Source organism: Oppia nitens, unplaced genomic scaffold, assembly GCF_028296485.1.
Source record: "Oppia nitens isolate AA-2021 unplaced genomic scaffold, nextdenovo-longstitch-racon4-pilon3 scaffold2_pilon_pilon_pilon, whole genome shotgun sequence".
NCBI lineage: Eukaryota > Metazoa > Arthropoda > Arachnida > Sarcoptiformes > Oppiidae > Oppia > Oppia nitens.
Genome location: NW_026533210.1, coordinates 6,590,464 through 6,609,838, shown reverse-complemented (window position 1 = coordinate 6,609,838; position 19,375 = coordinate 6,590,464). Strand labels below are relative to the sequence as shown.

Below are 19,375 nucleotides of genomic sequence, written 5' to 3'. Positions count from 1 at the left end.
TACTCTATTAATAAATTAAATAAATGCAAATAATTAAATTTTATTTATAACAAAAATAAATTTCTAGATGAGTTAACACTCAACAAAGATTAACTAAATATAAAAATAAGTTTATTTTATTTAGTTATAATAAATTGTTTACTTATTTAGTAATAAAAATAAACCTGAAATACTTTATATAATAAAAAATTGTTTTTATAATTAATATTATGTATAATCATAAAAATTTAATTAAATTTATATTCATAATAGCACACACTATTTACTTATAAATATATATTTAATTTTTATATTATTACTCTATTATAATTATCTATTATTAGTAAATCTCAAAATGTTTTATACCTATATAATGATTTGTAGTTAATGTAATGTAAAAAATATTTACAATAATTGCAAAAATATCAATATAATGTAATTGTATTAATGTATTCAAAAATGTAAGTATTATAATTAAAATGATTAAAAAATTTTATTGTTTGAATTAAGAAAAATAAAAATTTATTTAGTTAACAAAAAAAACAACAACTTATAAATGATATTTAATTATAAAAATAATATTGATTTTAAAAACAAACAAATTATATGTTTGATAATATTATACTATATTATCACTATTTGGTAGCATTTCTTTGGGCCAAATATTTGTCGATATCTACATTCAAGTCATCATCAGTAGTGGGAATGACTTTTTTGTCACAACTTTCAATAGTTTCATTCATAGCTATATTAGACCAAAGATCGCCAGCTTTGGTGCCAACAGTCGACACATTTGATTGTGGTTTGAGTCTTGCATTAAGATTTGATTGATGCGGACCTGACTTTTGACGAAATGAAGAACTGTTGCCATCAATTAATGTCATTTGTAAGACACGACCGTCGAGTGTAATCTTATTAAGACTATTAACAGCAGTAATGGCGTCGGCTTTGTGTTCAAACACAACAAACGCAGTGCCGGCTGACCGACCGTTATGATCATAATTAAGAGCCGATCTCTTGAGTGAACCGAAAGCTTCAAAAAGTTGCTGAATGTCTCCGTCAACGACACTGTGCTCGAGATTTTCAATGAAGATACGACCGCATGAATGGTTAAATTGGATGTTTTTGGCCGATCTGTTACCATTGGCCACTACTTTCTTGGCCATCAAATTGTCTGTAAAATTATTTTTATGTTTCAATACATTGTCATTGTTGGCAATATTTTGGTCAAATTTATTGTTTGTTATCTCTTTGTGACATTCATTGTGATTGCCTTTTGTAGATGTGATGCCTTCTCTGGCAATGATCTCTTCCAACGAAAAATCCAATTTGTTAGACATTTCGGTGTCTTTGATGTCTTCAATGATGTTAACAATATATATTTGATTGAAATTTTTGTCAAACAATTCAAATAACAATCATATATATGTTCAACTAATTATAGACTATTTAGTTAACTATTGATATAATATATACATTATATAATATTAGCTATAAAATTATTTCTTATCTATTATATTTAAAATAATAATGTTTTAAATAAAATTATTTTAATTAAACTATATGTTATAAAAATTATTATATCTAATTAACAAGTATAATATGTGCACAAAATAAAAATAAAAATTTAGTATAAAATTCAATAGTAATTTTAAATAGTAATATTAAATAAAAATAAAAAGTAATTATTAATTAATGATAAAACTAGATAATATTGAATTTTAAATTTTGTGCACACTTTATAAGAGAGACAAACAAACTTTAATATATATATATTTGTGGGTTATTATACCTTTTATTTTTTGCTATAGTTTATACAGCATTATATATATTTTTAAGTATTTTTAATGTGACTAATACTATATTTGCTATTATATGATACAGTACAGTAAAAGTAAAATTCAAGTTAACTGACCGATTATGGTATTGCATTACATTATAAACTTGATATACAATATATATAAATGAAAACCTGTACCCATTTATCAAGTATTTATGTTTGAAGAATGTAGTGGTTCTGGATTTTTATTTTTCAGAAATTATTATGACATTTATAGCACCGGACTAAAGGTTTAACCTCTTTTATGAACCTCTTCTATAGTAATGATATCATACTTTACTCACTCAAAATAAAATTATAAAACTTGTTTTGAAACAAACAAAAATCTTAACTGAATTTCAAAGTTAACGTTAATTTTAGTTTATTTTTTCTACACAAGTTATATTATAGTTATAATATAATACATTGTATTAATAATGTTTATATTTAAAAGTTTTCTACATTAATTGACATTGAAATTATTTGTAATAAAATATAATGTCAAAATTTATATCTATTGACATCACATTTGACGAAATTTTAATACAATACAATTTTATTAATTTTTTATATTCAATTTTAAGGGTATTTTTTTAAACAAAAATGAATTATTAATATATTATGTGTTGACTAAAATAAAATTTTCTTGGTATTTTTTGATAATTGCTAAGTGAAATATTTTTTAATTTATAAAATTTGTTGTATTCCTAATATACAGTATTTATTAAAATTATCAGAATCAATAAAATAATGTTATAAAACATGTTTATACTAATATATTAATATACAATAAATAATTGAAATTAAATAAAACAATTAACATATAATAGTGGAAATAATTAATAATTTATAAATATTTTTTTGTGAAATATATAAAGATTTTTTATTTATGAACATTTTAAAGTATTAGTTTTAAGCAATATTATATTTTTTAAAAGCTATTATTTTCAATATTATAATTATGGAAACTATTAATACTAATAATTGTGACAATAATAATGTTAAAAATGACAATCAAAATAACTTTGATAACAAAAATAATTATGAAATAATTGAAGTGTCGGAACAAACAACAAATAAGTATAAATATTATTCAAAAAAAGTGTTTAAAACACGAAATTCAATTTTAACGTATGTATAAATAATTATATATTATATTTAAAAATAGTCTATAATTTTTATCCAATTTATCAATTTAATATATATTTAGTGATTTGTATGACAATGATATTATTGTTAAAACCGGAATTAACACACTTATTGCTACACTTTTGATAACATTTGCATTTCAAGCCATCAATTATGTATTTAACCCCGAAATGTAAGTAATTAGTAATAAAATAGTATAGTAATTATTATTAATTATTATATTATTAATTTGATTTTATTAATTAAGTAATTAGTAATAATAATAACAACTTTTACTTAATTAATTTAGCTTAACAAATGATATAAAATTTTTATCATGGTGCTTTGGCGATTTTCATATTGGATTTATTTGTTGGATATTATTACATTTATCTATATTTATAATATTTTTCCCATTGAATCAATTGAAAATTTATTTGTCACATAAATATATTAAACATTTTTGTTCAATTGGCAGTGTATTTGCTATTATATATGTCTCTTATATAATAGTTGTTATATTATCAGTAAATACTTATATTATGTTCACAAACTTGCGACCAATTGTTTCATTTATTTTACTCATAGAATTGGTAAATATACATTAAAATTATAAATGGATATAAAAAATTATTAATTATTTTTAATGTTTTAGTATCGCATATGTTTAAAACTTTGGTCATATATTTTTGAGACACACTATGCCTTTATTGTTAACAATGAAAATAATGATTATCCAAGTGTTTCAAAATTATTATATTTCCTATTTGCTCCCACATTGATATATCGCAATTCATATCCAATGTAATATTAAATAATTTTCTATACATTATTATAATCACAAACCAATTTTAATGCGATTTACATATTTGATATGTTTTTTTTAAAGGAGATCCAAAATTAAATGGTCATTCATAGTATTTCACCTAGTACAAATGTTATTGACAATAAGCGCATTGGTATCATTTCGAAAATTTTATGCAATCGATATGGAAACTATTGGTTCCCAATCGTATCATTTGAGAAACATGTTAAAATCGATAACCCTGCGCACATTTTATCAATTTGTAATGGGAGGAACACTGTTCTACCTGTTCTGGCACTGTTGGCTTAACTTGTGGGCCGAACTGGTCATGTTCGGTGACCGATATTACTATGGCAAGTGGTGGACAAGTGTCGATACCAAACAGTGGCTCCGGGAGTGGAATATTATAGTCCAGGACTGGATATACTTCTATCTCTATAAACCGATATTACGGGTCACACATAATAATAGTTTTACAATATTTGTGGTCATATTTATGTCGACTTTAGTTCATGAAATGATAGCCTCATTTATGCTTCGCTTTTATTTACCAGTATTTATCATTGTATTCGGTATTATTACCAGTAAGTGTCGTTAATATAGATATTATTCAAATATATAACTCTATTTATTTTTGCAGAAAAATATTATTTAAATACTTATATAATAATTATTTGCAATTAATTTGTAATAATAGGTATATTTGTGATATTTGGCAAAACAGTACATTTACTTCCACATGGTTTCGAAAATATAGGTTACATAATAGCACTATTGATGGGTCCGGTTGTGTTTTTTACAATTTATACACTTGAATGGTATGCCCGTAATAATGGATTTTGTCCAAAAAAATTGGTAAATATTTTTTGTTGTTTAGTTTATTTTATGTAATAAAATATTGTGTATTAAGTAGTGTTGGCAAAAATAAAAATTTATAATATAATAGGGAAATTTCTAGAAAGTTTCTAAAAAAAATTTCTATCTATGGGATCCCCATGTTAATTTTGTTTTCTCGATATTTGTTAACTTGCTTTTACATTGTCTTTACAAGTAATAATTAAATATAAGTATTAGTATTTTAATTATTAATTAAAGTAAAAATGTTATTTATTTAATTATATTAAATATAATATAAATTTATTTATATACTGTATATTAGGATGATAACCAAAATTTTTACAAAACTGATTATTATTAAATAATTATAGTTATTTTATATATAGGTATCTCATTTTGTATAATTATATACTATTTAGTATAATATATGTATAGTATTATGTCTCATTAATATAGTATTACAATATCTATAGATATGAGATCACCATAGTATAATAATACACTTAAATTTCTATAGAAATTTATTCGGAAATTTATTAGAAACTTTCTATTTGCCCATCTTTAGTATTAAGTAAATAAATAAATATTTTTTTTATTAAATTTATATTATATTTTGTTTTCAGGACTCGTTGACGGATTTTTTTTGGCCTCGAATTTTGTCATGTATTCAGTTATAAATTTTTTTTATTGATTTGAAAACGGATTTTTTTATTGTTTTTTATTGAAAAGTTTTAAGATTTACTAAAATGTTTTAAAAATTTTAATTATTCATAAACATTTTTTTTAAAGGTTGATGTCTATTGTTATGACTAAATATTTATCTAATAAATAGTTTCAAGTTTTTCAATATACAATATTAATACTATATATAATTTAATCAATGTTTTTTTATTGTTTTCACACATTTAGTTAATATTTATTAACATTAAATTAATATTTAAAATTAAATTTATTTGATACTACTAAATGCTAATCAGATTTAAATGTATAACTTATTTTTATATTCAAATAAAAAAATCCTTCTCTAAATATTTATTTAATTTAATATTTACTAAATTTAAAATTATCTAAATAATAAACTATTTTATAAATCAAAATTATTTTTGTCTATTGTATACATAAAAATATTTATGTTATTTTTTATATTAATTATTACTATAAATTCTTCATTTTATTTATCAATCCTACATCTAAAATATATTTTATTTTTTTGATAATATTAAAAATACTGTAAATTTTACTTAATTTGATATTTTTGCTTAAGGTTATTTAGACAAATAATGAAACTACTTTGTATTTATTAGACATATTTATTTTCAATACATACTGTATGTTATACTGTATTTTATTATCTTAATGGAAAAAATATAAAATGCAATTAGCAATAAAATTATGATATTTTTATGATATAAGTTATATAAACTAGTATTGATGAATTGTTGAATAATTATTTCAAATTGCTAACTAAAGTGATATTATTATAAAAATTTATTTAAAATATTGTATTTATAACATATTTTTTGTGTTTATTATTTTTATGAATTAAATTTCATAATATCTTAATTTGCCAACTGTTGTAAGATTACTTTATAATTTATATTTTTGCATATTTGAAAAATTGTTACCTAATTTTAATAAATAATTTAGTATAAGTTAACAAATTTGTGATATTAATACAATAACTATTATAATAATAATATTATATTTAGTATAATAAACTGACATAAAAATATTTTCTATGTTATAAAAATATATTATTAAATTTTCAACTTATTATTATTTAAATTAAAAAAAGTAGAAAATGGAGATTATTGATTTAGACACAAGTGCTAATGATGAAAATAATAATAATAATAATAATAATAATACTAACGAGTATTACTCAAAAAAAGTTTTTAAAATACAAAATTCAATATTTACGTAAGTAAAATAATGTATATTTTTTGTTAATAATTTGTATAACTAATTTTAATTATAACAAATGAATTAATTATATATTTACTGTATATTTCTAGTGATTTATGCGAAACTGAGATAATAGCAAAAACAGGACTCAACGTATTCATAGCAATACTTTTAACTATATTTATATTTCAAGCAATTAATTATGTGTTTAATCCGGATATGTTAGTATACAATAATTATTTTAAAATTTATATAATTTAAAATAAAATAGTTAACATATTATGATATTAAATTTATTATTTAGATTAAAAAGTGATATTGCATTTTTATCATGGTGCTTCAATGATGTATACATTGGCTTAATTTGCTGGATATTATTACATATATCAATATTTATTATATTTTATCCATTAATTAGACTAAAAATTTATTTGTCACAAATATATAATGAACATATTCAAAACTTAAATATATTATTTTGGCTAATTTTTGTAACATACATTTTAGTTATATTAATACTGATCAATTGTTTTATTATAGTTAACAATTTGAATGTTATTTCATCTATCATAATTGTTTTTGAAATGGTATGTTTTAATTAATTAAAAATATTATATTTAATATTTTTATTAATAGTATCGCATATGTATGAAATTGGTGTCATATATATTTGAAATCCATTACTTTTATATTGTTAATCACAATTCAAACAATCATTCATTGCCAACATTATATCAATTATTATATTTTTTATTTGCACCCACAATGATCTATAGAAACAAATATCCCAGGTAATATCTATTAAATATTAATTGAATAATTTTCATTTACAATATGCTAAATACTGTGTATAATAACTATGCATTACATATATTTGTTTCCATAGTATCAATAAAATTAGCTGGAAATTTGTGTTATATCATTTTACACAAATTGTATTAATAATCTATGCATTGGTAACATTTCGACACTATTTTGTTATCGACATCATTGACATTGGTTGCCAATCATATCGGTTTAATAATATATTTAAATCGATAGCTATGCGTACATTTTATTACATGGGTTTGGGTGCATCAATATTCTACCTGTTCTGGCACTGTTGGCTCAATATGTGGGCCGAATTACTCGGGTTTGGTGACCGATATTTCTATGGCAAGTGGTGGACGAGTACAACCACTAAGGAATTCCTACGCCAATGGAATGTTGTGGTCCAGGACTGGCTGTTTGCATATCTCTATCAACCGGTCATTAGGATTACTAGTAGTAAACACTTGACAATAGTTATTGTAATGATATTGTCGACAATTATACATGAATTGCTGATAGCAGTGGTCCTTAAGTTTTATATACCAATATTTATTGTTATTTACGGATTTTGTGGCAGTATGTTTTTTTGATTGAATATTATTACACAGTATGTTAAACTTTATTATAATATTTCTAATATTATAGGTTTTTTAATAATATTTGGCAAATTTATTAAATTGCCCACTAATTTGGCAAATATTATTCATATAATGGGAATAATATTTTCTTTGTCACTATTGTTTACAATATATACTATGGAGTGGTCGGCCCGTAATAATGGCTGTTGTCCTCAAACATTGGTATTATTATTATTATTATTATTTAAAATAATATTTAGAAATAATAATATTATATTTAAATATAATTTTTTGTTTTTAATAAATTTAGTATTTGTGGTTGGACATATTTTGGCCTCGATTTTTATGTTGTCTAAAATTATTTTATATTTTTTAATAAAAAATGAAACTTATAGTTAAACTATTAATATTTATTTTTTGTTTATTATAATTAAAATATAATTTTGACATTTATTTTTTTTAGAATTTGTTTACAATATAAACTTTATATATTTATGCAATATTTGCTTAATATTAATTAAAATTTATAGTAAACTAACATATCTATTATTATATTTATACATGTATTAGTAATAATAAATTTATAGTCTATTTATACTGTTTAAATATTTTGAATAATATTTTAATATTGATATAATAACTTAATTTTTTATATCTTTTATCATATTTTTATGAATAGTATAGAAAAAGTATATAATTAAAAAACATTATTAGATCATAAAAATGGATTCAATTATAAATAAAATTGAAAGATTTAGTGTTGACAACTATGTAATAATTTCTAGTTTAGACAACTATTTTATTAGTAAAATATCAATTAAACGATTATTGTGTATCATAATAGTCGATACGTTGTTATTATTGAATTTTTTGCGTTATTTTGTAACGGCTATTATTAGCCAACAATGGATTTATGATCTGATGTATGACTTTTTGTATCTTATAGTATACCCGACACTCGGCTCCTATATGTTTGCTTTTTTTGGTTTACATAATTTATTGGGTTTTGTTTTAATGCATTACCAATACATCAATCAGACATTGAATGTATTTAAATTACTTAATGATATGAAAATCCAATCACTGTTATTGCCATTAAATAGAAGAAACTATCGTAAACTATATATTAGATCTAAATTTTTAGCTACTTATGTATTGAAACACAGTTATTGGTCAATAGTAACTATATTTTTATTATGGTATATATTAGTTGGTCTAACGTTTTATTTGGATCCCGGTGCCGGATTTAGTCTAATCAGTATATTAGTTGGCACACTATTATCACTGGTTAACAGTATAACATTGGTGGCAATATGTTGTTGTGCATTTATTGTATGGTTTATTGTGGCCATATATTTTAAATATAAATATCATGAAATTAATCAACAAATTGCACTTGGTATTTATCTAGATAATTATCAATTAGTTAATGCTCAAATAAATTACCATGTACAACTAACAAAATCAGTTTGGCAAATTAATCAATTATTTAAATATATATTATTTATTTTTTATTATGTGTCGACAATTGGTTTTGAAATACTTTTATTTTTTATTTTTGATTTACACACAAAACTAATTGGACGATTGTTAGGGATAGTTATGTTTGCATTGTTTTTTACAACATATTTCTATGAAAATCTAATGTGCACCTGGATTAATACCGAAGCTCATAAATGCCGTCGTCTACTACAGTCCTATAACTGCCGATCCCATAGACTATCGTATCGCCAGAAATGGAAACTCCAGTCAATGACTGAATGTTTGTGTGGACCAGACATTGGATTTTATTGTTTAGATTTATTTCCAATGAATAATTGGGAGTTTTCTTTATTATGTATTAATTTTACATCAAATCATTTATTATTATTAACCACTTTTACTTAGATATTATTTATTTTTAAAATATTGTAAAAAAAATTATTTTAAAAAATTGTATAATAATAATGAATAATAATAAATATATTTTATATTATAGAAGTAGTTTTAGGTTAGAACAAAAATTAAAAAATTTTAATATTATCATATTTTTATTTTGTCTCTATTTTGTTTTGTTTTATCCAAATATGACATACTTTTCTATACTAACCGAAAATAAAGTAAAATTGTTTATCAATTTTTATTAATAAGTTTGCAATATTATTATTATTGAATCTATCATATTTAAAAATATATATTAATAATTTAGTTAAAAATAGTTTTTAAACAAATAAAAAACAATTATAGGTAAACAATTTTATTGAAAACTAATTAAAATAGACTTTATTAACAATCAATAAAATCTAATTAAAGATGGCATTGATAATATTTAAACATTACAAAATATACACAAAATCAATATTATAAGGTCAACAAATGATATTGTATGGCAACAATAATTATATAAATATATATAATTATATATTAAATATTTTAAAAATTGTGTTATACATACATACATACAGATAAGTAAAGTACATAAAAAATAAAACATAATTATTACATATTATAAATTTTAAAATATTTTTTTTTTGATAAAATATTTATTATTATTTTTTACTTTTACACAAATCGTAAACTAGTTTTTTTAAATTTTTGATAATATTATTTTCTCAAATCATTGGGCGCCTCTTCCTCCTCTTTTGGCGGCTTTTCATAGGTTAGATCATTGAGATAGAAGAAGGTCTCTGAGTCGGGACAGTTGACATTGTATTCCCAGTCACAAACCCGATACTCCTGATTGAAGGCCGTTTCATTGGGACATATCATTGACACCCGACGCCCGAAGGCATCGCAAATGTGAAATACTTGACAATTGAATTCCATATCCGCATAGAAACCAATCGCCCGATTCTTACAATCAAAATGAAACTCCGTGTCCGGCAAATCAGCCCATCTTTTAACCTAAAAATTCATTTATTTTATTAAAAAAAAAAGTAAAATAACTTTCAATTGTTATTTCTAAAAGTTTTTTTTGACATTTTGATAAACTACTAAATTATGTTTTAGTAAATTGTTTTGTGTTTTGTTTAATATTATGTTTTTTTTAATTTAAAAATTGTAATTGATGGGATTTTTCAGTAGCTTTTATAAATTAAAAATAAATTAATAAAATTATGTTATTTATAAATTAGTTTTAAAAAATCACATATTGTAAAAAACTAAATTATTATTTAATATTATATATATACTGTATATATATATGAGCGTACTTTTGAATAAAAATAAAGAAATAATTTAAAAAGTAATTATTAAATAATGTTATTGTTAATTGTAAATGTATCTATGTTTGCACAATATATATACATACTATTTATTGTTAATAATTATGTAATTATTATAATCTACACTTTATTGTTGTGTTGATAGCTATAATGATGAATGGCATTACAGGAGTCTCTAAATTACTTGTATGTATTGACAACACAAAACATAACACCTTTTTTTGTCTGAATTTTTGGTGATAACTCTATTAAACAGCATTTGAGTAGTCATATAAAAATAGGTAGGCGTTTAAGGAAATGTTGTTTTTTTAAAGATATTAATATTGTTTTGTGTTAAAGTGTTAAAAAACTTATTAATGGCGTTTAAATTATGTTCAGATGTCAATAATAATAATAATAATAATACAATGTAATAGAAAAAAAATTATGATTTTTATTTAAGTTTATAATTTATCGGATAACATATATATTTAATAGCATATAATTACAATTTAATAATGTATAATATTATTGTTAGAATAATATTATAATAATAATTATTATTATTATTAAAATAATATATTAATAAACTTACCCGGTTTACAGATTTGGTGTATGTAACAGCTAGAGCTATCATTAAATAGAAATTAATATTATTAATAATTTGTTGTTAAATAAAAATTCAATATATGTTATATAAATTTATGTTTCAAATAATTTCATTTTTAATACTGTAGTTTATTTTATTTTTTAATATATAACAGACATATAGTATAGTATTATATTAGAAAATTTATTTATAAATATATATTATAGTTTTCGTAATATATTTATTGTTCAATAATAATAAAATGAGATTTTAATTGATTAGCCGTGAGTTTGTTTACCTGTTAAGCCTATGATAAGTGTTATGACAAGACATTGATTGGCCATATCTTTGTAGTTATTAAAAGTGTTGAGTTGATTGTGTTGTTTGAATACAAATATATTTTATTTATATTTATTTATATATATATATATATCCCGTTATTAATAGTTACACAACTCGTTGTTATTGTTGTTTTGTTATGCAATTTAATGCCAGTTAGACTAATATATGCAAATCCTTGCTATTACTTATTTTTAGTGTTGTGTTGTGTGAGAGCACAGGTATACCAATTTGTATGCCAACAATAATCCTATATATAAAATAAAATATTTTAAAACAAAAGAAACAAATAAAAAAAATTAATACAACAAAAATTTGAATGCCATTTAAAGTTTTATATAAAATCCTAATTTTTTAAATAATATTTATAGCATATAATTTTCAATCAAATATTTTTTTTAAAATTTATTATAAAATTTATGATTTATAAGTTAAAGTTATATTAATAAATCTATTAATATAATCAGCTTGTGGCCTATTTTGAAATGTTAATTTTATATTGTTTTAAATGTAATGTATTATTATTATTATTATTAAATTAAATTTTTAAAATATTTTTGTCATAATATTTTATAGTTAGATTAAAAAAAAAATGATACAATAATTGAAAATGCAAACATAACTAAAATCAATGAAGAAAAAAATGTTTAAAAATATAATACAATTTTGTTATCAATTTCTTTAATGATTGGCATTTGTTTAGTTATCTTTTATCAGTAAATTTATTGTTTAAAAATTTATTGCCTCAAATTCAAGCGATAAATTGCTATTATTATCCATTTTTTAAAAAATACAATAGTTATGGAGTATTTTAGAGAAAAAAAAATCTATTGACGTTAACTATTGTATATATTCAATAATAATAATAATAATAATAATAATAATAATAAATGGTAAGCAATGATGTAATTGTTTGTCAATTTGTTGAAAAATGTAGTTATTATTTGAGTTAAAAAGCAAAATAAATGCTTTCAATACCTGAGATATAAATGTCAATAAATACAAATCAAATGAATATATTTCTACAATTTATAAGTAAAAATAATAGTAAACAATAAAAATTATTTCTAACTAATCTTTTAATACTTAGATTCATAAAAATAAGTCAATAAAATAATACTTATAAGTTATATATAAAAAACTACTTGTTTTGCAACTCTCTCTCTCTCTCTCTCTCTCTCTCTCTCTCTCTCTCTCTCTCTTCTCTCTCTAACTGTTTATCTTTAAATCCTTTGTCTGTTTTTCAGATTTTTATTACATTATTTTATTAAAAAAAAATATTATTATTATTATTAAATATTTTTATTATATAATAGGCGTGATCTTCAAATGCATTGTCAAGAGAAAAAAATAATATATAAATAAAAAATATAATTCATTGAATGATAGTTATATATTAAATAGCAAAATAAACTGTGAGAGGATTTTGAGATGAGATCTTAAGTAATTTTATTTTTAGTGTTTAAAAATTATTTATTTATATAGTTTTTTTATGACTTAATTTATTTATTTTTGGTTTTCAATTGTATGATTATATTTAAGTAACAACAGTATAATACTACAGCTCATTTAATGCTACTATATTGCTTTAAAATTAGACTAAATATTATTATTATAAATAATAACAATATCTTAGTTTATATAATAATCAAATTAAATAAATAAATAATTTAATAAATATAATGTTAAGTTATTTTTTGTAAGTTTGTTAAGTTATCTATACTTTTTCATGATTTACTAATATTACAATCTATGTATATTCTGTGTAATTACAGTTATATTATATATGTAAATAAAAATGTTTCATAATATTTATAACATTAGTTTATTTAATCATAAAAATATGTTCAGAAAATATTAGTTTATTTGCACATAAATTAAATTAATATGAGATATATTGTATGTATAATATTATTTATGTGACTATTTAACTAGATTTTATGTTTATTAATATAATTAATAAAATTATAGTAATAATAATTTACATATATATTTTATATTATTGATTTACATAATATTATTTATACATTTATAATTTTATAAAATTTTATAGTTTTCAATAAAAATCATATTTATTGTAACTTATTCTGTAATACTAAAAAATTTATTACAATTTTCAAATAACATTGAAAGTTAATTTAAATATATTTTAAATCATTTGAGAAACATTTCTATTAATGAAAATTTATTACTTGTTTGTTGTAAATACATCGATACAATATGTTATATACGATATATTGATATTTAACATACAATATATGATGTACACCTTTAACAAATAATAATGAAGTTTTTTTAAATAAATAATATGTAAGCAAAATAATTTAAAGTATGCATTATATTGTTGAAAGCAATAGACATCAAAACATTTAACAATTATTTATGATATTAACTGTTTGCACAACATATTACAAAACCAAATATATTTGTTTTTTATATTGGTTTCATTTATTTTAATAAACTGTATTATGTTTATTTTATTTAAAAAGGTAAATTAAAGCTTAATAAACATTTGATTTCATGTTTATTTAAGTTAAATAAAAAATATTACGAAATAATTTAAATTGAAAACTTTCTTAATAGTTTTTTTTTTGATAAAAATTTCGTTTACAAATACTGTATAAATACAAAATATTGTGTAAAAAAATTTACGCAAATAAATAGTTTGTTTTGAGGGATAGTCATTTAAGATCATAAATAAATATATATAATTTGTTTTTTAATTTAAATCAATAATTATTATAAATCACGGCTTCTGTATTTGTTTTATCACTTAACATATTTATATTACAAACTAATAGCAAATAATTTTTTTTAAAATTAAGTAAAATTTCATAATACTGTAATATTTTTAATTTAATAAACTAAAATAATACTCATTTACCAATTAACTACATACCTAAATTAGTAGTATTGTTTATTAAAACTATTTTTAATATTAGCATTTAGATCATCAATTTATAAGTCCAATAATCTTATTATTTTTTTAATTGTAAAATAATCCGTTATGTATAGCAATGTTTTTTTAGTATCATTAACTTATAATAAATTTAAACAATAAAATTATGTTGTTTTCTATAATTACATTTTTTAAAAACATTTGTTATAATTGACAGATCATTATTGTATTCAAAATGGATTAAAATAACAAATGTTTTGTTAGCTCTACTAAAAATTATTTATAATATTAATATATATATATATATATCATTATAAATTTATTTTTAAAACAATATCATTAATATTGTTTTCTTGAATAGCAATTAAAATATTTTTTTATTCATTGAATGTTAGTTTCATTTTTTTTTATTTTTTTCAACGAGTTATACTTGGATTTTGTAAAAATAACTATTATTTTTTTAATAAATTAACTAAAAAATATTTTATAATTTTAGAAAATTAATTTTTATAACACGCTTTGAAATGCATTTACAAAACAAAAATTGTTTTTTCAAAAAAAATAACCACAATTATTATTTATTATTAATGTTGACCGCATATCATTTAGATTTTATAAAAATTGAGTTTAAGATTTACATTTTTGATAGCATTTTAATTGAAAAGTAGCGAAAAATTGTTTCCTCACTTATTATTAGTATTATTTGAGTGAAAATTATTATTATACATGTTTTGTGTTGTGATATATTTTGTGGTTATTTTAAGCTAATCATCAATAATAATTGCTGGCAATCATTAATGGGGAGTTAAACAAAACAAACCAAAAATGTTAAGACATCATCGTATTTATATACACTTTATATATAAAGAGTATAAATATTTTTGAAAATATTTAACTAAAAAATATTAAAATATATTTTTTCAATTATAATATTGAATAGTTATGAAGTTACGATATAAATACCATTTATGAAATATAATATCTTAATTGAATTGAATAATAATTTGTACTATATTTTTCAAATGTTATTATATTACAGTATTATTGTAGTAAAACATACAGTATTTTGATTATTCATTCAAAATATTAAACAATTATGTTTTTTGTTGTTATATATTAATATATTTATATACTAGATTAGGCCATCGATCATATTTTGTTGTTAATATAAATTTTGTAAAATTGTCATTATTTATATTAGTCATTATATTTTTTTAAAAATAAATTATTCAAATTTGTATCATTTATGTTTTTTGTTTGTAAAATTGGATATTCAGTTATGTTGTTTAAAGTTTTATTAAATAAATAATAAATCAATTTTTTATAAAGTTTTTGTTTGTTTGAATTATATATAATTGATTTTCAGTAATTTATAGATTTTTTTAAAAGTAAATTTAATTATTAATATTATAGTTGTAATCATAAATCTTTAAACTGATTTTCTTTTTAAATATCTCTCTTAAATATTATTATGTATTATATTTAATAATAATTTACATTTAAAGTATTCAACAAATAAAAAGTACATAACAATAGTAACATATTATAATGAATAGTAAAAACATAAAATATAATATAATATAAATATATATCATATAATTTATGTCCAAATTATTACAATAAGCAAAACATTGCTAATCTGTGAGATCTATACTGTATTTATGGTAATATTATACAAGTGTTTTGAATTAAATAAAAACAATGAAAAATATTCACGATTTTAGGACTATTAATAGCAAACAACTAAAACATCTCTCTCTCTCTCTCTCTCTCTCTCTCTCTCTCTCTCTCTCTCTCACACACACACACACTATATATAAACTAATTTTTGTGGTTTAATGTAGTGTGTGATAAATACATAACATATAACCATATTATGTAATAGTCATTCCGTTATTAAGTCAAATAGACGTTCATTAACTCATATATTAAGGTATTATTAATAGCAAATTATTTGAATTGTTTTGTCATTTTTGTTTATGTTTTGTATTACGTTTCCCACAAACAAACAAAAAAAACTAAATATCACATATATTTTATGAGGTCTTTAACATTCAAATTACTTAAACAATTTACTTACTCATCAGTTGTTCATAAAACCAATGATTTTTTTATTAATAATATAACTAAACTAAATTATACATAAATTTTTTAAAAATTTATAATCAAATATATAAAATATTTATAAATATAACTGTTTTTATTTTCACAATAACACTTCAAAAATAGCAACAATAAGATTTATTTATTTAGCGCTCATATATGTATACTATATATAATTTATATATAACTTCTTTATATCACACTATAATTGATAACCTCATAAATTTATACCTATAATCCCTAAAAATAAAAATTATAATTATTAATTTATTCATAGTATTATTAGAAATTTAGATATAATACTAATAATAATAATACTTTACATGCATTAAATAGTTATATTAGATGTACATCTATCAGATCATAAATATAGGTAATATCTATTAGGATATACTATATGCACATACAGTACAACATGATTATAGATATTCGTAACAACAATTAAAAAATGTTTTAATTATTTCATAGCACAAAATATTTTTTATTATATAAATATAATATACTTAAAGAAATTATTTTTAACCATTTATTAAAACAGCACAACATATAGATATACTAAAATATGTTAAATATTTTTTTTATATAATTATTTTTATCGTATATTTAATAAAATAAAAAGCATTTTGAACAATAATAATAGATTATATTATATTATATAATATTTGAGTATAAATTGTGTGCTATATTATAGTATTATAATGAGATTCTATTCACTATAAAAAATAATTACAAATTTATTCAATGTATTTAACAACAACAACAACAAATTTTGTTGAGACAAAAAAATACATAAATATAAACTAAAAAAATTGGTTATACGTGAGGTTGTGAAATAAACTTTACTGTATTTACCATAAGTTATATATTTATTTTTTATTTATTTATTAGTTTTATTTTAAAAAACTTATTACTAAAACATATGTTTTTATTGTAAAAATATGTAATTTTTTACCAAAAACATAATTTTTTTAAAATTATTGTTTTCAAATAACTATTAATCTACAATTTATTGTGTATTATATATCTCTATTGTTACTGTAGATAATTTGTGATTACCAAATATCATAAAAAAATTATATTATTATAAACAATAATCAATAATAAATAAATCAAACTTTGATTTTAAATTATTTTAAAATAAAATAAGTTAATAAATCTCTGATGTTTTAATTAATCATTAAATTTTGGATAAGATAAAGAAAAAATAATTTTAATAAATAAAAGTTTTATGTATAAAATATAAATAATATTTTCTAAATTATTAATATCATTTTGTAAAAAATTAATTAAAGTTAGTATAAATAAATAAAAAATTACACAGTTTATAATATAATTAATAAAAATTTAATAAATACATACCAATTATATATATGATGTTTTATAGTAATTAATTAATTACTTAAATGAAAACTGATTTAACTTATTAAATATTTTACAGTTAAATTACATTTAAGATTTATCTTTTATAAAATTACACAATTAATAAACTAAAATCTATTTATCGTAAAGAATATCACTAAACAAAACTATTTGTATATTAAGCAAAAGTGAAGTCAAATAACAAAATAATTTTTAAGATAATTTGCTTTTATATATAAATCTTACGATTTATAGACTCCGAGAAAGTAAATGATTTTTTTGCCACAAAAGCTAAATATTTTTGTCTCTCATATAAAGATTTGATTGAAAGAGAAAAATAACTGACTTTTTTAGTTTACAAACAATGATTGGTAGGGAAAGGGAGCTTCAGATGAATATTTTCTGTGACGTCATCACCGGCTCTTCAGCTCCGGGCTCTTACTTCAACACTAAATTCGGTCATCACTTATAACTTAAAAGTTGTTTTTAATAATATAAGAGAGAGAGAGAGAGAGAGAGAGAGAGAGAGCTTATAAAATCAAACCTTAATATAAAAGTAATAATAATAATAATTTTATATTATTATGGTTTTATTTTTATTATTTTGTATGCATTTTTATTGTTCTCTACTTTTCCTATCAAAATCTTTTACATATTATTGTATAACAAAGTACTGTATATATAAAGTATATATAGATATAGATAGATATTGTATTTATTTATATTGTTATTATTGCCTATGAAACATCTAAACACCATTATGTCGACCCCTCCCAATCAAAATGCATCTTTCAATTTTTACACACATTTAATATATAAGTGCTTTACAAATTAATAGTTATTATAATTATTAATGCAATCATTTATTATTAAGATTTTAAAATTAACTGATATATAACACTATTTATATTATTGATTATACATTAAAATTACAATAATAACAATTTATATGTCAAATAAAAAATTATTTTTTATTAGTTATTGTTTTTTAAATATTTGATTTAAAGTGATGTGCATTTGTATAAATTGATGTACAAATGTTT

General features: G+C 19.7%; 3 protein-coding genes across 3 annotated transcripts; 1 reads left to right on the top strand and 2 right to left on the bottom strand.

The window, feature by feature from the left end:
* Nucleotides 1-614: 614 nt before the first annotated feature.
* On the bottom strand, nt 615-1,319 carry LOC128955927 (THO complex subunit 4-like). Its single transcript, XM_054301607.1, has one exon. The coding sequence runs from the start codon at nt 1,317-1,319 to the stop codon at nt 615-617; it is 705 nt and encodes a 234-aa protein (XP_054157582.1).
* A 2,315-nt stretch (nt 1,320-3,634) lies between these two features.
* LOC128955926 (sterol O-acyltransferase 2-like) lies at nt 3,635-5,245 on the top strand. Its single transcript, XM_054301606.1, has 4 exons — nt 3,635-3,730; nt 3,816-4,315; nt 4,429-4,586; nt 5,192-5,245. Coding segments are annotated over exons 1-4 (714 nt in total). The 5' UTR covers nt 3,635-3,728.
* A 5,199-nt stretch (nt 5,246-10,444) lies between these two features.
* On the bottom strand, nt 10,445-11,985 carry LOC128955925 (U-scoloptoxin(01)-Er1a-like). Its single transcript, XM_054301605.1, has 3 exons — nt 11,931-11,985; nt 11,639-11,673; nt 10,445-10,744 (listed from the first exon to the last, which is right to left on the bottom strand). Exons 1-3 carry the CDS (start codon nt 11,974-11,976, stop codon nt 10,445-10,447), a joined length of 381 nt encoding a protein of 126 aa, XP_054157580.1. The 5' UTR covers nt 11,977-11,985.
* Nucleotides 11,986-19,375: the final 7,390 nt, after the last annotated feature.